The sequence below is a fragment of the Coccomyxa subellipsoidea genome (assembly GCF_000258705.1).
Source record: "Coccomyxa subellipsoidea C-169, whole genome shotgun sequence".
Lineage (NCBI taxonomy): Eukaryota > Viridiplantae > Chlorophyta > Trebouxiophyceae > Coccomyxaceae > Coccomyxa > Coccomyxa subellipsoidea.
In genome coordinates, this window is record NW_005178041.1 from 1,694,958 (window position 1) to 1,718,560 (window position 23,603).

Consider the following 23,603-nt stretch of genomic DNA (forward strand, 5'->3'; position numbering starts at 1 on the left):
GCAGCTCTGATGTATCCAACCTGCACACCATCAGCATAAATCAGGTTGGTAGTAAATCGCTTCACTTATGCATGGAACAAATGTTTTCAGTTGGGAAAGTCAGCCTACCTGCCGGTTCTGATGCTGTCCACTGCTGGATCATCCAAAGCTGATGACCTCCGCCCAAATACAGGGAGTATGTGCGGGGGGTCTTGGGATCCTTCACCCACATGGCTGGGACCAGGCAACAGCTCCTTTGCATGGAAATGGCCTAAGTTCATACTTCCAGGGAAAGGGGTTCCCATTGAACTCTCTGGACGATGGTCAAGCGCCTGGTAAAACGAGCTGGGCGCCGCAAAGTGCTCGTACTGCAAGTTGACTCCTTCCTGTCCCAAGAACAATGGCGAGTATGAGCCATATGCGACTGAATTAAACATTAAATGCCACTCATCAGATACTCATATAACGAAGAAATGGGGAAGTGCAGAAGCACCTGCAGTTCCAGAGTGGGGCGAGGGTAATCGCCGAATGACTGCAAATTGAGTCCCGCACGAGGTGCTCCCTACAATATAGAAATCGGAAAAAGAGGTTGTGCTCATGATTCGTCAAATGGCTTTGCCCTCTGTCCAAGAACCACTGGATGCCTGCCATACTCAACTGACCTGGAAGTGCTGCCATGGAGGCATCGCATGGGGCGTCCCCACGCGTTCCATAGCTGACGCATTCCACTGCTGAAAATTGTCAGAAACAGTGTGACCTTGCTGGTACATTCCGATGTTTCCCTGTCTAGCAAAGTGAACACTAGCCAATCATCGTATGGCAATATGACGCTCTCTGTCAATTGTCCCGAGTGCTAACTTGGATTCGGGAGGCGGGACCCCGAAGAACAACTTGAGAATTGCCTTTCTATTGCCATTGTCACGTGTACATCTACTTAGAGGCAGGGCTACCTTCCTAACGAGAAGCCTGGTAAGTAATCACAGGAATGTTTGCGGTGCACAACTTGGCCCAGACTGGAACTTCTAGGCTTTATCTCAGCAGAGTGTTGCCTGCATGCAGCTGGTGCAAAAGATTACGGGCCATATACGTATACGGGCTTCGACCCTGCAATGTCCAGCACCTGCACACTATATTCTCGGATACGAGGACGGGTTATCTCTGAGTGCGGCCATATTAAGTTTGCATAGCGACAGCGCACGCGATTGCAGGCAGGAGTCCTCAGGACAAACCAGCAAGACGAGTCAAGGCAGTTAGAAATCCACGGAAGATATGTCAGAGTCACAGCCTCCGGTAACGCCCTGGTGGCAAAAGAGCTTGCCCATGGCACAGTGCTACGAAAGTCCGTCCTCCGAGGTGCAGTGCAAGTATTACAGCCTGGCCAGCACAGTATGCAGAGTTCAGAAGGACCAGGAGGGCATCAACCAGCGTCGCTGTGAACGGCTCATAAGGAAATTGCGTGATTGCGGCCGGTATGATTCTCATTGTTTTTATCACTCCATCATTATGTGATCGAGAGCAGCTTCTGATGTGCTCCTCCTCCGCCATATCCAGGGGCTTTGAGGAGATTGAATCCACCAGTGAAGAACTGACAGAGCCAAATTTCAAGGGCAGCGATGCCGATTTGAAGGATCCAGAACGATTCTTCAGGTGAGGCTCACATCTTCTGTCACGTTACCTGTTGACACCTGCCCTAAAACATTGGCTTCACCATCCTCTGGGTGTGACTAGGGTGCCATCGAGCTCTCAGCGCGGAGGTGCCCTGGACGCAAATATTGGCGACGCAATTGAGGAGTTTATGCATTATGCGGAGGATCTGAAACACCAGGTTGCAAATGGTGGGAACCAAGCTTTAAGCTGCCTGCACACGACAAGGCTGCCCTGCGGTCCACACTGCCAAAATAGTCACCTTTACAGTCCTCGAAGCTATAGCATGAAGGCAAGGAAGGGCCTCTGACGGCGTGCCTCCTTGTTCAGCAGAGCCCAGTTCTCAGGAGACGCGCTCAGAAGCTGCATCAGATCTACAAGGTCAAAGGGAAGATGTCTGGCCGAGGAGAGGGTTTGTCGCAAGAATGTTTGCGCGTGAGGCAGAGTGCTCACCAGGTATGCAGGATATGTGGAGATTGTGTTGATTGTTGGTCTCTCGAAGTTTTGGAGAAAGAATAACACCTAATTATTGAGTCGAAATTATTGCAGGGAGGAAGCGGCCAAGCGAAAAGACATGGGAGGAATATGCCAGGGATTTCCAGGAAGTCTAGCGCAAATTCTTTCTGAGATGCACGTCGCGACAGTTGCAAAGGCCCAGGTATACATGCATGCTGATGTTGGGCAGGGCGAGGGGCTTGAAGCAAGATTTGCGCATGCAGCTGACAAAGATATCTATTTTCCTGCATTCATGTTTTGCTATTCCTAGAATAGGACTCCTCCTGCTGTGGACGTTTACTGGGATGCGTGTTTGCATCAGTAATTCAGTAGATTGAGGTACCACCGGTGTCACACATCAAGGCAAGGGCATGGTGCCTTTTGAATCTCTTCGTGCACCACTGTGGTTGTGCTGTGCTTTGCAAAGTTGACAGATTGGGTTGCGTTTTCTGTTGATGATGTCACTATTATAAGTTGGGTCCCCTTCGTCCGTGAGTACCCAGATGGGTCATGAAGTACTTGTGCAAGAGGTTACTGATGTCTTTTGACAACCATCATGCGTCAGGGCCTATGAGAGAGTCCAGAGAGGGCTGATGATATGCTGCATATTATTATTATCACACGCTTTTCCTGCCAAGAGGCAAGGTGCGTCCTGCAGACAAGCTGCAGTTGAAGGCTGCCATAATCCTACCCCTTATTGGACTCGCCAGATCCAAGCAAGACCCGTGGGCACGTGCACGGTGCTCAGTATATGCTGCATGCAATTTGTGAATAGCATGCTTTGATCGCTCCAAAAGGTGCTGTCCTGACTCATATCACGGTGCTAGGGTACCACCGAATTGTGCGACACAATACAAATTCACGAGGCTCATTTCATCAAGAGTATGCGCTTCAGCAACTTACAAGTGACTGTAATTAAAGGCATTTGCACGGATGGGGCGATCTCATGCACGGCAATTTCCGCTGGCCATACCCATGGGTACTTACAAAATCCAGTAGAAAGCTTGTATTCTGCAGAGATGTCTTCAGGACCCAATAATTTCCTTTAAAATATGTATGTACGCGGTACTCACTCTAAAAAAGGGATCCTTGTGGGTACCTTATCAGCATACTCGGCATACTCCTGCCCAAAGAAAGAGTGGAGCTGCTCCTCTTCAAAAGCGATGCGCTGCTGGAAGAAATGCCATGCCTGTTGCAAAACATTGCTTCACTTCATATACATGTCTTCACTCAGGCTCAGAGATGGAATCCTGTGATCTCACAATGAACACTCAACGGAGGAGTTGCAATGTGCAATGGTGGACAGAGTCGTTGTCAGATCTTGCAAAAATGAAACAAGTGCCTGGGGTCTACATCTATAGCGCACCACAAACGCGAAGACAGTGGTGCAAACGGGGTTTGTCAGCAGCAGCTGGGTTCCCAGCATCCACAAATACCAGCCAAAGTAGCCTGGATGTCTGTAGTACCTGAACATTCTATTTCACAATTAATTGTTGGCAGTCCATGACCCTTCAGGAATGCTGCATTTGTACGCACACATCCCAAGCCCTCGCTGAGCCTGGCATTGCAGGGGCCCTTGCAGCGCAGTTTTTACTGGTCAGCTCTTGACAAGAACAAGTTGTGTTGAATACTCTGCACATGAAGCGAAGAGAGCAGAGCTCCTGTGGCTTTGCTTGTTGATCTTTAAGCACGAAGATCAGTGCTCAGCTTCAAGCAGCCTGCGTGCCTGTAGATGCCATGCTTGACAAGTACATGGTTGTCTCGTCGCTCGCTCTGGAGCGTGTGAGTGAAGTTGTGCTTGGCTGTCACCTGCACACCTGGCTCTCATGAGACACTGACAAGCATGATGACAAGCAATCGCGCAGCAGGTGCTCAATGTCTCCCTTGTGAGCAAAGTCTTGACAGAGGGCCATCAAGAGGAGTGGCTCCAGGGATCCCACCATAGCAGTTTTACGGATAATTTCTCCCAGGATGATCATCACCAATCCACAAGAGCTTACCCACTGCATGACAAGGCAACGACATCAGCTGCAGCCTAGCACTCCAAGAAGATTAAGAGTACTTAGCAGCAGGGCCCAAGAGCTGTCGACTAGCTCGTCTCACCTGGTTCTGCAGGGCTATTACCTTCACTTCTGCGAAGTATTCTAGTACAGCTGCCGACATTGCAAGGCAGTAGGGCTTGCTCAAGAGCCATGCTGAACACCATGGTCCCCAGTTGTCAGAAGACCATCGAATCCTGTGAAGACGTCATGAATGGATGTGCAACTTTGCTTGATACTACAAGAAAACATACGGGTGTAGAGACACTCACATCGTCTCGACAGATCCTGTCTCATGTAGCAGACCGCAAGTGTGAATTCGGACACATGGAAAAAAATAAGAGCGAACAAAAATACTGCAAGTGGTAACATTTACACATTACAATCTTCCAGGAATCCCAAACTAATTGATCGTCTTTCTTCTTCGCAAGGACATGCGTTCTCTGCCAAGTGATGCCAGTGACGTCAGATCCACCCTGAAGGAAGCTTCCTCCCTGGATCCAGAACCTTCGCAGCCCCTGAAATGGACGCATGCGAAAGAAGCGAGATGAAAACATGAGAAATTTATTATGATCTCTCCCGGAGTCCATCGGCATTTGCCCACTGTCAATTGACGTCAATGCCAGTGGTTGCCTCATATGCATAGTGGTTGCGCAACTATATACTGCGCAAAATATATGATCACGTTCACCACGGTGACCCAGCCTGCCAGGTCCAGGCCGGTGCGGCCCACCGTGGGGAGTGCAGTCACAATCAGACTCCTTATGATGAGCATGCATGAGCCTGCCGTATGTGGCACTGCCGCAGCTTGCATGCAACATTCAACACCATGGCATCTCTCTAGATCTACGAAGAATACTTATTCCAAATGGATGTTTTCAAGCTCCAGTTGATCAAAATTTAAAAGCAAGGGTCCATATAGGGGACCCTTGACAAGAACACTGGACCCGGGCCTTTAACTGCAACTTATCACTGGCAAGGCTTGCAGTGCTGATCAGTAGTGCCAACAATTAGTTCGCACATCAGGGAAAGCTTCCGGGCATGCAATAATGTTCGCTTGAGATTCTCAGCCTGAGAAGACTCTTCTCAGAAGAGTAGCACCCTCAGACAAAGCCCAACCCCATCATTTGGGCCAACAGAGATCACCATCCAAAGACAATCCCTGGAACTTCCTCTCTTTGAAAGTGAATCAACTAGACACTGGATGGCACGATCCAGGGCGTCTGGCTCTCCACATTCGCCTGATACAGCTGCCGGACCTTGTCAGGTTGCGCTCCCGGCTCCCAGTACTGCGTGAAATTTCCCAGCCTCACCGGCTTTGGCATGACCGACCTTGCGAACGCCATGGTTTCTTGTTCCGCACCTTCTTCACTTTACATACATCTACATGTCACGGATCTGCCTCGACTTCCGCTGCCCATTTCGAGTCCCCCGACCGAGTCACGTGGCACGTCATTCCCGCACGTGCGACCCATCTACAACCCAAACTACTAAATTACCTCCCACCTACTTAGTAGATCTCGATTTCCGCCCACTGTGTGTGACACAGCTAGTAGCGCTGTGCCACACGCAAGTACAAAGCACCATTCCAAACTTCTAGAACTGGTGCTCCTCTCTGCCTCACGCAACCATACAATAGCTACAAATTTTCAATCACCAGAGTCCTCATGTAGCCAAGTCCTCCGCAAAAAAATCTTGATCCTGCCACTAGGTCTAATCCCAGTGCAGTGAGTCTGAAAGAATTAAAAGTCTCCTGTGTCCATTTACCCTCGCAACTCCCAACTTTCAAAGCAAGACTCCCACACAGTTATATGCGATTGTATATCTGATTCACTGACCAAACCATTCCTCGATGACTGCTGGTGACAGGTCCAAGCGGATGCTGACAGCACACCCCACCACAGGTCGCGACGGCAAACCACGCTGTGATTTAGCGGGCTGCTGAAAGAAATCCACTACTGTCTGCGTCTGACCCCAAGCACTGCTCCCACCAGCATACAATTAGCATTGATCATGTGTAATTTCAAACCCAGTGTGGATCTGCATCATACCAAATGACAACAAAAGAACAGCCTGAGATATTGAAACTTGCTTTCATATGCGCAGGCGTACCTGATGTAGGTGGCAATTGTTTCAAGTTTGTCATCGTATTCCTCCTCACTCATAGGGAAAGACTGCTGCTCCACATGTGTCCACATGACATTCAAGGCGACAAGTGTTTTCCCTGAGGAATAAAGGAAGAGGATGTCTGAGCAGGAACTCAAGATCAGCTGCAAACCACACACATCGTTGCCATGACATGCAAATTTGCCCACCTGGAATCTGCCTCCGCACTATTGATAAATCATAGCATTTGCCATACTTATTGATGATGGCGTCCCGAAGAAATTGCCCTGCAGATAGCAGCCCAAAGATTTCATCAGACTCTTGTGAAGTCATGAGCGCTCTATCCGGTTGTGTTACCACTGGTTCCAGAACACTGCGTTCTTAGATCGCATACTTTGCCTGTCAAGCTGTCCATTATCCCAAAGGGTAGAGTACCTGTCAAAACCCCAGTGAAAGCTTTATCACTTGGGCCGGACAACTCTTTGAGGCGCTGGTTGAAGCTCTCTGCAAGCTGACTGTCCTCAATATTTGCAGCCCCACTGCTGGGCTCTTCCTCGCCAGCAGCGAGCTGCACCGGACCTGCTTGGCTTATGCGCGTATTAAGGCTTGAAATTGATGCCTCGTCGATAGACCCCTCTGCTGGTTCAGGAGAGCCTGGAAACAAAAGTAGGAAAGCCGTATTAGTGAGAGGAGCAGATGGACAAATGAAAAGGCATTATAAAGCATAACGCCCTTAGTTTGCTCGTTTTGGTTGTCTGATTTGCAAATCCTGTTGATGTCCTATTCTAGGTGTGCCACGACTCACGTTTTGTCTGTTGCTGCGGGGGCAGTCTCCAAGCTCGAGAGCTCCTCGGAGCCCAATTCTCAAAGGCGAGGGATTCTAATGCTCTTTTGAAATCTTCTCCGATGCCTGCACAGATCCTCTGAGGTTTCTTGCGACTTACGAAGGAAGTGGATGTTCTGAAGGATACTCGATCACCGGTACTGATATGAGATAATAGCTGCATAACGACAATACGCAACAGACCGAACAATTAGATGACTTACATCAAGAATTGGAGACTATACTGCAGGCAAAAAAGCATTCAGGAATGTCTCGAGCCTCTGGGCAATTTGGGCAGATTCGGCCGGGCATGTTGGGCAGAGACTCTTGCGAGTAGTTCTCCTCAACCATATTTTATAGGAAGAAACACCTCTAAACAGTATCTTATCGACTTCGAGTTCCCAGATCGTTCGAAAACGACCACGCTATTTCCCTGTGCCCAACCCGGAGGATCTTTCCTTTGTTGCCAGATGCAACATTTCATGTGGCTGTGATCCGGTAGAAATTTTGCATCTATTGAACAATATGGCTCTACAAATGACCACTCAAATCAACGGAACACTGTTCAGATATAGCAACAAAGTTGCCTTCAGTGCTGGTGAGCTTGGCTCCTCTTTCACTGCGTCCCTTTCTAATCTCGATACGTTCTTTTATGTCAATACCTACGGTTCTCATCTAAACTTAGAAATGTTTCGCTAGGAAAGCTTCATGGCTCCAAGCATTTTGTACTAGTTGGAGGTCTCACAGACGGCCTACTTGATCCTGGGTGTGATGTGGACCGTTACATTCTGTTTGTACTCCTTGCCCGCTATCAAAGTGCATGCCATTGAGTACTACCAAGCATAGAAACGTTGTATCCCAGCTGACTCAAATGTGCACAAACTAGGTACAGCATTCCGCTCGCAGAGGACCTCCAGAGGAAGGGCTGGTGCTTTGTGCAGCCACTTTTAACATCATCATACGCAGGCTATGGTGTCTCGAGCCTCGACAAAGATGCCGAAGAGATACATTCTCTAGTCACAAGCCTGAGGCTCCAGCATGCATCTCAGGTATCATGCTGTGACCTTTGAAAACACCCTGAGAGCACTGTCGTGAGAACACAAACAAAATAGGAACATCTCGCTTTGCTGCACTGCAGGGTGTTGTCTTGATGGGTCATTCCACAGGGTGCCAAGATGCGGTGAGGTGTGTGGAGAGGTTGGGCCCTGAAGAGCATCGCTTCTTGTTGGGAATCATTCTCCAAGCTCCTGTAAGCCATCCATCTAATTGATGCTTGTCACTCAGATGACATGGCAGCTGCAGCTGTCACTTTGTCACTTTGTCTGTGAGGGCAACTGATAGAGTGGCAAGGTACTGTCTATGGCTGGGACTCACTACATCCACAATATGGAGCAGGTGAGCGATCGAGAATGGCTGGCCACCAGGGAGACAACACCTGCACTCCTGGAGACTGCAAGAGCTATGATGGATGCTGGCAAAGGAGAAGAAATACTGTTCAGGGATCATGAGGGAGGAAATGGCGCGCCTGTGTGCGCCCGGCGATTTCTCAGCTTGGCTGAGAGGGGAGGGGATGATGACATGTTCAGCAGCGACTACTCTGATGATGAGCTCAAGGTTGGTCACCTCATTTCCCAAGGATTCCACAGTGATGCATGGCATGTTTCTTTGTTGCCAGTTTGACAGTATAACATTGTCCAGTGATCAACAGATGCAGCCATGTCCATCCGCATCATAGTTATTTTAATGGTATGCAGGAGCGCCTGGGCCACTGCGAGTCTGTGCCAGCTCTGGTGTTGATATCTGGATCGGACGAGTTTATGCCTCCACATACCAAGCACGACATTTTGGGAGAAAGAATAGCCCAAGCACTTGCTGCAAATTTAGGTCACCAAAATATTTCAGCAGTGATTGAGAAGGGTGTGCATGATCTGGCTGGTTCTGAAGAATCTCTGTGGCGTCATGTTGAATCATTTCTACATAGCATGGAGCGATTGCCACACTGATAACCATGCTATTCTGATAATCATGTTGGCAAGACTCATCGGATATGTGTGCACAGTACAATCATTGCTCCATGCGCATGCATAAGGACAGTGCGATGCACATCAGCATTATTGTGCACTCCTCATGTCAATTACGATCACTTTTTGAGTACTGTATGAGAGATTTCAGCACAGGGGCCCTATAATCACCCCTGCATGCATCTGGGGTCGATAAACAAGCTCTCCCTCCTTGGACTCCACAGCTCACATGCAAAATTTGGGGGGATGATGAAGCGCTAGCAGAATTCAGGACAGTACGCAGCAATGGTTTGTCTTTCATTCTTACAACTGAAATCTCTTCACTCGTGAAGGCACTTCTTGTCACCAAGCCTGTAATCGCTACGTTGTGTTTGCCCGATGGTGTGGCCGCAGCACCCCGATCATCACGGTTATGCAAGGTATGCTGGTGGTTTTTATCTAAACGTATTTGTACACGCCTCTATTCTGCGAAAATGCTTTTGTAGAGACAACTGCTTACGCAGGGATCCTCCACACATCAATGGGCACAGAGACTGCATAAGATCCGTCCAGGAACTTCCAGAGCCTTTCCAGCCTATTTTTTCTAGCACTTTCAGGTTTTGGCACATAGTTCAAGGCAACTTCGACCCCCTGCTGAATATAATGTGGTTCTGAGAGGCTCCTGGCTTCTGACAGTGTCCTGCTGCAGGTACTTCAATGCTGTTCAGTCTGAGGCTTTTCCTGTGGCCTTCGATACGGATGTGAACATGGTAGGGTGCTCTTCACATAATGAATAGATTAATTATCAGCTTCCCAGTCAGGTTGTGGTACCTTGCAATACCAGGGCGACAATGGTTGCATTTCGGATGACCAACAGATGAAGTACCTCCACTTATTCCCCAGGTGATAGCTGCGCCAACCGGTTCTGGTAAAACAGTGATACTGGAGCTGGCCCTTCTTCGTCTGCTGTCGACATGCATCAATGATAAGGGCCAGTTCAGCTACAGCAGAGGATCATTGAGAGCGGTTTACCTCGCTCCTAGCAAGGCCTTGGTTCAGGTGATAGTGAAAGTCTATGCACTTGGCCACATGTTCCTAATGATGTCTTGGCAATTCTGTCCAGCCCACATCATGGATACTGCCATGCAGGAGAAAGCAAGGGCATGGCAACAGAGTTTTGGAGCACACCTGAACCTGGCCATTGTCGAACTGACAGGAGACACAGACAATGTGGACTTCAGCACCCTAAGTTCTGCCGACGTCATCTGCACCACACCTGAAAAGCTTGGCAAGCTCTCACGTCCACTCAGACAGCATTAATGATGAAAAGTTCAAAGTCATCTGTGATGGCTGCTACATACAGATGAGGGCATAATGTGACGACTGCAGATTCAATCACAAGGCGCAAAGTTGACCAGGGAGGCGCTCGTTTCTTGGGAGAGGTATTGGCCACAGGATCCCACTCTTCGCCATGACATGCATGATTGATTCATTTGCCGAGGACATGGCATCCTGACATCCTCACTGTAATTTTCAGCAAATCTTGATTGTTCACAGGTGGCACTGCTGCTCATCGATGAGGTGCACCTCCTCAATGAGAATCGCGGAGCTGTACTGGAGGCCGGTGTAGTCAGCCGAATCAAGATGATCAGCAGTCTCCGCGCCATGAGTGAGGTGGAGAGCTTCTTCTTTGTGACGTACAGCACATTTTGCCAAGTTTGTGGTCAAGGCTTCTTCTTCGACCAGACTAAGTGTAAGAAAAATCAGAAAAAAGAACATGTGGCTGTCGGTTGCGCTGCAGCTGCCAATCTCTGGAATTCGCTACATTGCCATCTCTGCAACGATCCAGAACACAGGTGATGTGGCAGAGTGGCTCAAGGTACCACCTCAGGGCTTGCTGGTGTTTGGGGAGGAGACGCGGCCAGTCAAGCTTCTTACCATTGTCAAGGGCTATGCACAGGTAGGCCTGCATCAAACAAACGCCTAAACAATGCGTCCAAATTTGCTCACCAGCCCCTGCTGCAGAATTGACATTTGCAAAATGCTCTGGACTGGTGTGGTTTGGTCAGGGGAAAACTGACTTCCTCTTTGAGAAGCAGCTGAATGAGTACCTGAGAGGAATCATCACCGAGCACAGTAAGGGAAAGCCAACCCTGATCTTCTGCAGGTGACTTCCTGCTCTGAATTTCTCACAATCGCTGTGTGTCAGAAACCAAGGATGTGTCTTTATGATTGTGATCCACTGCAGTTCAAGGAAGGGGACCGAAGAGACAGCAATGCATATTCTGGCCAAGTCCAGAAATGGGCTGCATGGAGGGTACATCCACAACGATGCCCAAAGGGGCCAGCTCCATGCTGCAGCAGATCGGGTAATTGACAAGCAGCTGCAGCAGGCATTGCGCGGAGGGATCGGGTTCCATCATGGGAATCTTGAGCCGCAAGACAGGGCCACAGTCGAAAATCTCTTCCTCCATCGAGCCATCATGGTGTGCACAACCCATCTGGCACATGCATGTCATGCCATCAAATTAAAGCTCGATGAAAGGAGGTGTGAGCACAAGGTCAGAAGTTACTGCTGCATTGCAGGTCCTGTGCACAACATCAACATTGGCGCAAGGGGTGAACTTGCCTGCGCACTTGGTGGTGCTCAAGGGCACCAGGCGCTGGAGCAGAGAGAAGGGAGAGGTTGCTGGCAACAAGGAGTACGATCGCAGCACTGTCCTCCAGATGATTGGCCGCGCAGGCCGGCCTCAATTTGACACCGAGGGAGTGGCTGTCATTATGACACAGAAGGAGGTATGCTACCGTGGCAGCATTGAGGTGCTTCTGTGCTTTTCATGATCTCCCATGGCACAAGGATGGATGAAAATGACAAGGCAACAATGCGGAGTTATGGTGCATGCAGATGGTGCCCCAGTACCAGAATTTGCTCTCTGGCACGGAAATCTTGGAGTCACAGCTCAGGGACACTTTCCCAGAGTACCTGAATGCTGAAATTGTCCTCAGAAACGTGACGGACGTTGCAGGCGCAGTCAGCTGGCTGAAGAGCACCTTTCTCTACGTCCGGGTATGGCGCAGAGTGATCTCAACCATGACACGCTCATGGCATGCTTTTGTTCGTTGCATGCAACAATGTCCGCCAATGCCGCAGGCTAAACGGAATCCCAGCTCTTATGGCTTGCCACAGCATGCACACTCCCAAGAGGCATTTGAAAAGGTCATGCAAGAGAAGTTCATATTCCAGTTCACCAGGAGGCTAGCCATGCATGGACTGGTGCGCTAAAGATCCCAGCGTCTGATTTAAATTGAAGTCTGCAAAATAGCAGGCTTTGTGCTTCTTGTGGCATTCTGTGACACATGTCCTTGAAAATCTGCAGCTTTCAATTGTAGACTTGAAAGTCTGAATATGATTTCCTGCAGGTAGAAGCTCGGGAAGCTGAGGACAAAGGCATGTCAATGAGCCCTCTCGAGCCTGGGACGCTCATGGCACAAATGTACATCAGGTGATATCTGCTTTTTGTCAAGTTTCCTAATGCTTTTTGGTCAACCCGACTGGATCTGGGAATGTGCAAAGCTCAGGTTGCCGACTATGGTCAGTCTGCTGGAGGTCCCGAGCCATGCATCCATGCCAACGCTAATTTCTGTCTTGAGCCACGCCGAGGAGTTCTCTGGGATCTGCCTGCGGAGAGGCGAGAAGAAATCCCTCAACAGCATCAACAAGAACGAGGCTGCCATGCGCTTTTTCATTCCAGAGGCCTCCAAGCCCTCCAAGCCAAAAGAGCGCATCAAATCAGCTGCAGAGAAGATCTTCGTCCTGGTGTGCATGTTACCATGATGGAACAGGCTTCAATGTGAGGCAGTCAATCTTGCATTTGATGAACCACAGAAGAAGAGCCCAGAAAGAAGTGATGGCTGGTGGCATAGGTGAATGAAGCTCTCACTGACCACCCCACAGAGAACTTGGATTACAGCATGAAGCAGGAGATTGACCAGATCGTCAAGGTTGGGGCGCGCATCACCGCATGCATGGCAAAGTGAGCTCATGTCCATCCTGTACAGCAGGCTCCCCGTCGATGTTGCTGTGCATGGATCCGAATTTCTTGTGCTTTCTGCTTGAAATTTTTACCTGGTCTTTCCTCCAGGGCTTACTCCTAATGCATGTTTTGTTGATCCGCTGTAGGCTCTTCCGGCACAAGAGGGCTCTGGCTGCCACGGCGAATGCATGCCTGCTGCAGAAGTGCCTGAAACAGAGGATGTGGGACAACAGCAGCCAGCAGTGCAGGCAGCTCCCTGGAATCGGCAAACTTCTGAGCGAGAGGCTAGTGGCTGCAGGCCTCGGAAAACTGAGGGACCTTGAGGCTGCTGACCCAAGGCTGATCGAAAATCTCACTCAGCGAAAGTACCCCTTTGGTGCGCACAATTGTTTGATGTTGTGTTGCCAGAATGGAACATCCTGAAATTCAGCCCATCGTGATCATGGCATTGAACACTTGTGTCTGGTGCTCTGCAGGCAACCAGGTCAAGCAGCAGCTGCAGGAGCGCATGCCACCCTGCGTGGAACTGACGCTGCAGCCCATCTGTAATGTCCACTGCCCCTCACACAACCCCTTTCTGGACGCTGTGACATGCTTAAATGGATAGCTAAACCGTGCTGCACTGATTACTCCTGGGTTTCTTATTAAGGTTTGTGCGTTTCTGTCTCCTCTGCTGCAGCACGGCGTCCCAATGGAGCGCTCTGCATGGAGGTCAAGCTTGTGCGGCTGGGTGACAAGTCAGAGTTCACGACAGAGAACCATGCGCACCTCATCGTCGGGACCATCCAGGACGATACCTTGCTGGCAGACGAGAGCCTCGTCTTCGAGCGCTTCCCTTCTCCTCTCACTTTGAACATCACCACAGGCACTGCCACAAGCAGTCAGGTGAGTTCCCATTTTCATGCCTAAGCTGCTCAGTCTGGAAGGGGCCTTTTCCTATGAGTGTGCATGCGTTTGCATTCAATGGAGAGACTGTGATATGTGCATGCAGGCAGCCATCACCATTGTGGCGTCTGTCATTCACTCCAACACCGTTGGACTGGACGTCACCCGCAGAGTCACCATCCCTCGCTCTGCACTACCATCCGCTGCTGCACTCCGGCAGACTGTCAGCCAGCCCCAACGAAACACCTTGCAGAGCTCTGGCCAGGGCCCCCTTGCTGACAGCGAGTGCATCATCAGCGGAGGACAGATGAACCAGCAGACAGGAGCAATCCCAGCATGCAGCCAGCTTGAATGCCCCAGTGCAGACAAGAGTCACCAGCCAGAGCTGTGCAACTATGACCCTCCTTGTCAAGCTGCTGAAGTTGAGCAACAGGTGGGTGCACGCCATGGTAGCCTGTGCTTTCATATCACATGCGCTTCCACTACCTAATAGATGCTCATGGCATTGGAGTTGCAGGGAGCAGACAGGTCCCAGAGTACCATCAAGCGGAATGCCAGCAGTGGAAGGCGGCAATCAAGGAGTATCCGAAATGCATCTCAGCCTCAGGCTCCTGTAGGGCCAAGCAGGGGCAAGGCAAAACTTCTGAAGGTGAGAATTGCCTCAACAGAAACTCACAGGGCACATGTGCAACGGCAGAAATCCAATGCTGAATCAGTGCTATTCTGGATTTCAGGCACCTGCCAGGCACCTTAGTGAGGCAGATGATGTGTACACTTTTGAAGCCACCTCAAGTCCACACAGCTATGCCGCCAAATGCAAGACATCGCAGACTCCTGCCCCAACAACTCCTTCTGCGTTTGACAGATTCAAGTTTGGAGCCAATGCCTCTACTGCCAAAGGTGAGACCTGCGTTGGACACAATTTCTGATGCCTTTGTTGATTGGGGTACTGACATCTTTGTGTCATGCCAGGCAAGCGGAAACACAATGACGAGGAGGATCACCAACAATCAACTGCTGAGGATCCAAGCGGGCCAGAAACATACAGAGGCCTGGTCCTGTCAAAGGCTCGGAAGATGGCAGGCAAGCTGCGATCAGGCTCGATTATATGCCAATCTGCACTTCAGCGTCACGTTTTTGCTGATGGGACATGCGATTATTGATACCTTCCTTGCAACAGCAGAGGGACCATCTGCCATGTCAACGCCCAGCAAAGGGCTGTCTCACCTCCTACAGCGACCACTTTCCTCTCGATGTCTGGCACGGAGCCCAGCCGGCCTTGCGCATGTGGAGGAGGGACTATGTTTCCTCAGAGACGATCGAGGGGGCAAGGTAAGTAACCTGCTACAATTTTTCCTGCATGCCCAGTGGTTGTGGCAGTCTTCGCTGTATGTCAATAGGCTGTCCGCTGTTGACCTAATGCATCTCCTGCAGGGTGAAGTCACAGACACCCCTGCGCCAAACGCCACGAACTTCACAAGCCCAAAACCTTCACCCGCAACCAGCCAGCGAGGCAAGCCAGCAGCAGCACAGCTTCCATTGCAGAAGGGCAGCCACACAGTCCGCAGCCCAACAGCAGCCCAGCCGACAGGTGTTCGCACTGCAACATCAGATCATAAAGGCGCACCAGCAACAGCAGGCTCTCTTCGACTTGACAAGAGCAATAGTGGCGTATGCACCACAGACGCGGGCAAACACCGTCTCCTGGTTCCTAACCTGCCGCTGATGAGTCCGCGGACAGCTGAGCTGATGTCTGCCCCCGCAAAGCCGCTGCCTCCCATGCAGAGGGCCGTCCCGCGCAGAGCTGATGAGAAAGGGATGACTTCCCGCGCCTTCCCAAAGAAAGCCTTGTTCAGGGGTGAGCCTGGCCTGAGTGCAGAGACTCCAGCATGCATCGCCACTTCAGTGACACGCAGCTCAGCTGAGGAGACAAAGTGCAGCAGGCAGGAACCGTGCACAGCTCCTGTCAATTTTCCAAAAAGGCAGCAGGGGCTGAAAAGCGAGGAATGTGAGATGCCCGCTGACCAGAACATGTTGTCTGTGTTCTCCTTCCTATAGTAGAGACTTGTATCGGAAACATCGAGGGTCCGTCTTGACCTGAGGGTCTTCAGACAGTAGTTCCAGACTGATGGCATCCGGTGGTGTGCTGTACATGCAAAGTACAAATGAGAGCGCCAGAATAAGAAGAATATGCTGTGTGATTAACCCTGTGCATGTAAGTGGTGACCTTTGGATAGGGCATGGAAGAATGATTAACATGGTTTCACATATCACATGCTCATTCTAATTTCCTCTTGAACGGATCCCGGCAGATGCCAAATCATAGACTCCCCTCCATCCCCTGATGATACATGAGACATGCAGAATGCCTGAACCCTTCATGAGCTGCAGCGACGTGAATGCCAATCTGTAACAAACACTGTCAATGCATCATCATATCAAACTTCTTGTACGTACCAAAAAAGGTGTACCATAAAAGGTGCAAGAAACATAAGTTTCCATGTCACTGAATTTTGTCTCCATGCAGCTGTCCAATCATTGGTCAAATGCTCTCATGTCAGTATGCTCGCACCCTACTACCACCCACCTCACAGTGGCTCAGCAAGGCACTTGACAAGACGCTCAAGAAGGTCGCCCTTCTTCCCCCCGACTGGCAGCTTCTTGACCTTCAAGAAGCACTTGATCTCTGGGATGCTCAGCTTCTCCAGCTGCTGCTCTGCATGCTTTGCCCTGACCTTGGCCTCCACTGCAGCCACATCCAGATCTGCTGCCTTTGTGCGATTCCTCGGCGCCTTCGCAGCAGCTGCCGCAGCTCCTGCCTCGTCTGCATTGCCCTGCTGAGCGGTCCTGATGGCACAGGGTGCTGCTGTGTGGGCACCATCTGCGCAGGCTGCTGCCGGCTGCTTTGCCTTGATACGCGGCGCGGGGGGAGCCGGCTTGTCTGGCATGGGCGCAGAAGCTGCCACTGTGCTGCGCTTTGCCAAAGGTCGCGTCGTTTTCACCGGGGGAGCTTTTGTGGTTTGCTTGGGTGCTGCATCTGCCTTCAGGAGCTTTGCTGGCTGTGTAAGCGGCGCTGTCGCAGGCAGAGCATAGGCTGGCCGCTTGCGCTTGGCAAATGTGGGCTTGGCTGAGAGCTTTGGTGCCGCGCTGGCTGCTGCGGCATCCTGCCTTGATTCGCTGACACATGCACTCTCCAAAAGCTGGTCCAAATTGGATTCCTCCCTGCACCAGCATGCAAAATAATATTGTAAATGACATCCTTGCTGCCGGATGTGCATACATTCTCTACCACTTACAAGCACATCAGCACATGATCAAAAAGGCTGACCTGGAGGCTGGAGCGGTGTCCTGAGCACCGCCTTGCACTGGGGCTCTCCTCTTGAGGGCTGGTCCAGGAGCGGGCTTGGAGGTGATCTTTTGCTGACTGAGCAGCTTTGGCTGTGACAGAGCAGTTAAGAGTTTCGCCAGATCAGGGTTGGGCACACACTGCCGGGCTGCTGATGGGAACAAATTGCTTTGCAGCTCCAGTAGAGGGATGGCTGGGCCGAGTCTGATCACTGCTTGTTCATGCTCAGATGCTGGCAGAACATCCATTCCTCTTGCTGACTGCCATGGCGAGCTCTTCTGCTGCAGCACTTCAATGTCTGCACTACGATGTACAGTCATCTGCCTGTCTGCCCAGAACTGGAACGGGCTTTCTGCAAGATCACCTGCACAAATACAAAAAAGACAAATAAGGTGCACATTTGCATGCCAGTGTTCTGTTGACCACCAGAATTGGAGTAATAACGTCAGAGACCCTGTGCACGTACCTGCCACGCTTTGGAGTACCTTCTGTCCAATGTTGGTCTTTCCAGTGGCTGGCTGGACATTCAGCCCACGGCTGGACCATACACAGCAGCTTGGGACTGTCACAATTGGGGCGTCCTCTTCCTCAGAGAAACGGACATCAAGATAGTACGGCACTTCATCTGGCAGCTCCAAACCAGTGTTGAGCAGCCAATCTGCTCGCATCTTCTTCTCATTGCTGATGCTCAGCTTTGCGCCAACAATGATTGCAGGCCTGCAATGTACATGGTGTATATTGCTGTGACAGTGCTGATTGCCATGCAAACGTCAGAGAAATTTTGAGAACAATTTCTGCTTGCTACTGTTTGCTGTACAAACTCCAAATGAGGTGGCCTTACCTGCAATCTGGGAGAACAGTGCATGAAATCCGCATGGATAGCAATTTTGCGCTGAGCTGCGAAAGATCGCAAGCCGACAATGCACATGTCGATATTCCGCGCTCCTCGCGCAAAACATCAGTGATAGAGAACGGGCGGAACCGTGCCCAACCTGGCATGCAGACACATCTGAGTCAGACATGCATTCTGTTCCAGCAGGTGTCACACGGTGTCGTATGAGTGATATGACACTGACTGTCTGCAAAAATATAGCATGGTAGTGCCTTCTACAGTCACCTCACCTGGCGCCACATTCATCATGAATTGATTGGTTTCCTTTCCTGGAAGAGGCTGCACGCTGATGTGTTCGCATGCATGCAGCTGGCCCTCAGGCATGTGCAGTGCGCGGCATCCTGCAAGCGAAATCTCTATCACAGTGCAGCAAAAAATGTTGTGCTGCTTAACAGCAATCCAATTTGGTGCGCTGAACTTCTACATGCAGACCAATATGACGAGCAAAGCTAGGAAGCATGCTGTTCGCACTGATGAGAGTTGTGGTACTGAGCGCAGTCCAGCCAGCTGCTGTCAGAGAGGTCAGCAGGACGTTCATCACAGCTGCTTGCAACTCTGAATGCTCCAGCTGCAACTGTACTGCCTTCTTGTCAAGCACCACTTTGATCTTGGCTTTCACGGCTGCAATGGCCTTGAAGAGCTTCACAGCCGCAGTCTTGGGGCAGATCATCCTGATCAGCGATGTCTTTGTCTCACTGTCGTGAACACCGCCCACAATGACGGGGTCATGCAGCAATCGCCTGAGCTCTTTGATGGAGAAGACGATCATCTCCTGTCTCGAATCAGCTCCTGCCTCTGAATTTGCATCCGAGAGAGCTGCTGGACAGGGCTTCAGAACGATGCATGCGACTGTGGAGGACAACGCTTGGGGTAAGTTTACACGCAGGATGTATGCGTCAAGCATCATTTTGTTCGGTCATTAGCTATCTGTGTACTAGTTTGGTCTTTAATCACTTTGTATCTTAATTTTCCTGTAAATTGTTCACACTAAACTCCAAGACAGTGAGTCCAACGATCTCACAGGAGCGTATCCAGCAAAAGTCCAAGGTTAGCAAAATAATCGTCACTTCTTAGCATTCTGTTCTTGTATCAGTCCAGCATTGAATTCCGCAAATTTTCTTGCGATGAATCCAAGGGCAGAAGATGCGGACGGACGCGGAGCAGAGCCAGACACTGATGAGAAACTCGGTGAACAGGAACAGGTGACGATCTTTTTCGTTGCAAAGAGGCCAATTGTCACAGACGCAGGCTTTCCTATCATACCTGATAAGGATTGAGGAATTTTATGCACGTCTGTGCAGGCTCAAAATGACGAAGCAAGCGCTTTCATCCAGCAAATGTTCCTGGGCACTCTGAATGGATTGAGCATATCCGTTGAGCAGCTTTTCCTCGCTCCATCAGCACAAACAGAGCAAGATGTGAAGGTAGGTTCGGTTTTGAAGTCCAATATTGTAGGGGATCGGTTGATGAGACTGGACACTGTGCATGCTGGCCACCTACTTGCTTGTGCATTCCTTGAGCAAAGTATTTGACATTGCCGATAGTCTCAGAGGATGTGAGTCTCTGCAGGCACTGCAGTATGAGGCAGACGATGCTGAACAGGACGCTCAGCAGGCGTTGCAGATGGCTGAGGAGCACCTGATGGACCTTGCATGCACAGTCCAGCAGTTCCAAGAGCAGATTGCACAGGTGCTGCCAGATGTGTCTCGCAAGCGGGCTCACGACCAGTTGTGAAATGCCAGCAAAGACGCTTTGTGACACACAATTCACGAACCATGCATGGTGGAATACACCACTCGCAAAGATGCTATGAAATGTGTCGCCGAGTAGCATTCTGGCAGAAGAGTCTAGTACCTCATGAGCGCCTGATCAGATCTGGATTCTAGAATGAGCGGCAGTTTCTGAATAATGCTTCTGTTCAACCGCTTCACACGGTGCATAGGCTCGTGGAGTAATATCCCTCTGTGCTATATTACATACTGATGCATGTTGCGCACATGGTATAGCTTGCTTTGTACGCGATAGAACAGATGTCATTCCGACACAGCAGCTGTTACTAGAATGCCCTCCTTCTGCAGTTGCCTTGCGACAAGTAGATCTTCAGCGTCCCTGCCTTGCAGAAGCTTACGCAGGGGCAGCCCTCTGCCAGAGGAAGGCAACCTCAGCAGCAAGGCTTCCAACGCTGGAGCCCTGTCCAAGGAAAACTCCAGGCGGCCTGCAGAGCTGCCCTGCTCATTATCCTTGATGCTGGCATGCTGCTGCTGGTCATTAGCGAGACAGTGATACACCACAGCAGCATCACCCTCCACCACAAGCCTTGCCATGTTTGGTCTCCTGAGCAGCACCCTGCTGCCCCAGGCAAGAGGTGCTTCTGCTGCTCCTGCCATGTCCCTGCTGGGAGGAAGGCGCTGCTGCATGAATTGGGCTGCCAGCTGATCCGCTGCGCCGTCCAGAGGCAAGAATTGAAGGACACGTTGCACCATCGATTGAGCTGTTGCCTCAAATGCTGCCCGCTTCGCCTCAAGACTGCTGTCATCTGAGAATGGGACGCCCTGCCAGAAGGAGACAATGATGTTACTTTTCAAATTCTTCCTAAGCAGCACTTTTCCATCAAAAATGGCATTCCATTCATGACACAGAGTGCACAGGAAATGCATCAATGCCTCATTTTAGCGACGCACCATGTACTGCATGTAGCCCAGGGGCATTCCCCTGCGCAGGTCCACGCACTCCTCTGCGGCCAGCTGCAGCGCTCTGGGCAGGGCCACCTCCAGGAAGTCTGCCCAGCTGTTGCGCTGGTTGGCCGACACCGTCAGGTGCAGCGAGTGCGTCCCTGGCAGTGCCTGCGCCTGATGTATGGTGCCTGCAAGGGAACAAAAGCTTCGGACTTGCAATGAGTCACAGTGTACTTGCTCGACCACATGCTGCACTGACTGTTGCTGCCACATGCTCAAAAGCAAGACTCACCACGTGGCATGTAAAGGACATCTCCAGGCTGCAGGACGACATCGAGAAAGGGGTCGTCCAGGTCTTCTTGAGCAAAATCAGGGCTGGAGAAACGCGGCAGAACGTGGTCCTCTGTGATGGGCTGGTGCAAGCGCCACCTGTCATGGCAGCAAGCCACTCTGTGCATATGTCTACAAATGGCCACCATGAAGTCACGATGAAGAACTAAGTGCACATGTTGTGAACACATGAAGAGACAATCGTGGTGATACCTCTTGGCGCCCTCCACTTGCAGCACGAATGCATCAATGTCATCGAAGTGAGGAGCAAACCCCTGGGGCAATTCCCACCCTTGGTCAACTTAAGTGTGGCCCTCGCTTTGTAGGACCTCAATTCCTCAAATGCAAGGTACTGCGCGTCTCAACAGAGGTCCATGACATTCACATACCTTCGAGTCTCCAGGAGTCAAATAAACATTGCAGCCAACACACGAAGAGAAGACCTCCTCCAGCTTGGCCAGGGTAGCTGCCAGATGGTCAAACCATCTCTGAGGATGCAGGAGCCGCACAGAACAGCCCTCCTGATTGTACCGAGCCCACAGCACGTCTGCATCTACAGCTTCCTCCACCGCACTGCTCTCTACATTATAATTGTAGTTTGTTCGTTCCTGCATTGCACAGGAAGGGTCATTAGCCGAACAATACAGTGCGCATCAGCCCCCAGTGGCGAGACACATCAGCCCCCGTACCTGGCCGTCATATTTGGTGACGTCGATGTTGTAGGCGTATGAGATGGTCTCCTTGCGGAGCAGGGCTTCCATTGCGCCTTTGCTGAACCAGCTCTCGAAGAAAGTGGGGCACTCCGGCCGCCTGACGAGAAGAACACGCTGCTCCCAGACACGCTTGAAGAAGAGGGACGCCTTGCATGGGCCCAAGATATGTTGCAAGACCTCCCTTCCGCTGCATGGCGCCACACTAGACACCTGGCCAGTGGGCACAGCTGGGTGACTTGCAGGAAAAGCAAAGCAGGTATTGACACCGTGTTCTCTGCAGTCGCAGTAATGTGTCCACTGTCATGAGCGGTTCAGGATCTGCTGATGTGAGACTACCTCTGCTGCAATGCGCCTGTCTTTCACCTCCATGTAGGCATCATTACTCTGTGGATCATTGGTAGCTGCTGTACCTGTGGGAATGAGGCCTTTTGAATCCACAACAGTACTATGAATGCTCTGTGCCCAGGATCACAAATTTCAAGGATGCGCCTAGTCTCCTACAGCACTCACCGCCTTTGGTCTTCTTGTGATTCCCATTCATGTCCTCCGCAGACGAGCCACGTTTCTGTGATAAAACGAAATGTATCAATTTCCTGATCGCGGAATATCAAACAGAGACAGATGGCAGCCTGGGCCTCACCTTTCCCATCTGAGATCACTTAGATCGTCTCCAAGGGTTGCAAAAAATCACTTAGATAATGGGACTGTCACCAAACATAGGCAGATTTCCCGATCTTACTAGATTTCCCAGTACGGAATTGATGTTCTCCTTACTTAACCAATTTGTCCGAACGTCCTTGATGATCAGAATTGAGGTTATCACCCTTGGAAAGATTCAAGGGTTTGCATGCATGCAAATTCTATTCTTGATGGTATCAAGCGGGCCCCTATTTTTATAGCCTGACAAAATCTCGATATGCCCCTCCATCATTGTCTGCCTTGTATGCGCAGCACAGCGGAAGCTAGCCCTCCATCTGTCCGAAGCAGGTGAATCTCTCGCAACTGCGCGGCTCGACTCGGCCGACTCGGAGTATACACAGCTCCGGCCGGAGCTAGAGTCTAGTCAGATCTGCAGCGTCGGTGCAACTGCCTGCTTAGGCGTTCACTGCCTTTATAGTTATGCATCATGCACAGACAACAGTTTGCGGCAGATTAAATACTATTTAGTAAATCAGAATTGCACAATAATTCATCAAATCAGTCGTGGGCACAACATACTATACTTACTAAAGTATATTGTGCCCACGATTGATTGGGTCTTGCTTGGATCTGGCGAGTCCAACAAGGGTAGGATTGTGGCAGCCTTTAACTGCAGCTTGTCTGTAGGACGCACCTTGCCTCTTGGCAGGAAAAGCGTGTAATAATAATAAAATAATAATAATAGTATATTTAGGGTTCGGCCCCGGCTGGCGGGGGGCGGTATAAACACTGAGCACCGTGCCCACGGTTGATTGGGCCTTGCTTGGATCTGGCGAGTCTAACATGTGGTAGGTCTGTGGCAGCCTTTAACTGCAGCTTGTCTGCAGGACGTACCGTGCCTTTTGGCAGGAAAAGCGTGTAATAATAGTATATGTTGCTACCAAAGCCTCGATATATAAGTATAAGCGCTTATCGATCGAGCTTGGCTCCACTGAACGTTTTG

General features: G+C 50.6%; 5 protein-coding genes across 5 annotated transcripts; 2 read left to right on the forward strand and 3 right to left on the reverse strand.

Annotated features, from left to right (window-relative positions):
- Nucleotides 1–3,045: 3,045 nt before the first annotated feature.
- COCSUDRAFT_32207 (ICMT-domain-containing protein) lies at nucleotides 3,046–4,555 on the reverse strand (the record flags this gene model as incomplete). Its single annotated transcript, XM_005651044.1, has 6 exons — nucleotides 4,430–4,555; nucleotides 4,222–4,313; nucleotides 4,059–4,121; nucleotides 3,845–3,927; nucleotides 3,485–3,584; nucleotides 3,046–3,307 (listed from the first exon to the last, which is right to left on the reverse strand). Coding segments are annotated over exons 1-6 (553 nt in total), but the record flags the coding sequence as incomplete, so codon positions are not given.
- Nucleotides 4,556–9,793: 5,238 nt separating this feature from the next.
- Nucleotides 9,794–13,543, forward strand: COCSUDRAFT_12098 (P-loop containing nucleoside triphosphate hydrolase protein; the record flags this gene model as incomplete). The annotated part of the gene is made up of 15 exons (XM_005651045.1): nucleotides 9,794–9,856; nucleotides 9,990–10,145; nucleotides 10,236–10,386; nucleotides 10,476–10,528; nucleotides 10,644–10,760; nucleotides 10,888–11,046; nucleotides 11,156–11,253; nucleotides 11,335–11,572; nucleotides 11,673–11,882; nucleotides 11,992–12,153; nucleotides 12,238–12,360; nucleotides 12,507–12,589; nucleotides 12,666–12,903; nucleotides 13,011–13,120; nucleotides 13,267–13,543. Coding segments are annotated over 15 exons (2,238 nt in total), but the record flags the coding sequence as incomplete, so codon positions are not given.
- A 1,878-nt stretch (nucleotides 13,544–15,421) lies between these two features.
- On the reverse strand, nucleotides 15,422–19,012 carry COCSUDRAFT_59085 (hypothetical protein; the record flags this gene model as incomplete). Its single annotated transcript, XM_005651046.1, has 6 exons — nucleotides 15,422–15,458; nucleotides 15,722–15,874; nucleotides 16,616–17,227; nucleotides 17,334–17,443; nucleotides 17,837–18,043; nucleotides 18,824–19,012. 6 exons carry the CDS (start codon nucleotides 19,010–19,012, stop codon nucleotides 15,422–15,424), a joined length of 1,308 nt encoding a protein of 435 aa, XP_005651103.1.
- Nucleotides 19,013–19,367: 355 nt separating this feature from the next.
- Nucleotides 19,368–19,977, forward strand: COCSUDRAFT_59086 (hypothetical protein; the record flags this gene model as incomplete). Its single annotated transcript, XM_005651047.1, has 3 exons — nucleotides 19,368–19,445; nucleotides 19,545–19,667; nucleotides 19,813–19,977. The coding sequence occupies 3 exons, from the start codon at nucleotides 19,368–19,370 to the stop codon at nucleotides 19,975–19,977; spliced, it is 366 nt and encodes a 121-aa protein (XP_005651104.1).
- A 390-nt stretch (nucleotides 19,978–20,367) lies between these two features.
- On the reverse strand, nucleotides 20,368–22,697 carry COCSUDRAFT_64552 (cupin 4; the record flags this gene model as incomplete). Its single annotated transcript, XM_005651048.1, has 10 exons — nucleotides 22,602–22,697; nucleotides 22,472–22,526; nucleotides 22,298–22,371; nucleotides 21,938–22,171; nucleotides 21,638–21,856; nucleotides 21,462–21,523; nucleotides 21,211–21,347; nucleotides 20,925–21,106; nucleotides 20,589–20,795; nucleotides 20,368–20,433 (listed from the first exon to the last, which is right to left on the reverse strand). The coding sequence occupies exons 1-10, from the start codon at nucleotides 22,608–22,610 to the stop codon at nucleotides 20,368–20,370; spliced, it is 1,245 nt and encodes a 414-aa protein (XP_005651105.1). The 5' UTR covers nucleotides 22,611–22,697.
- Between the last annotated feature and the right edge of the window lie 906 nt (nucleotides 22,698–23,603).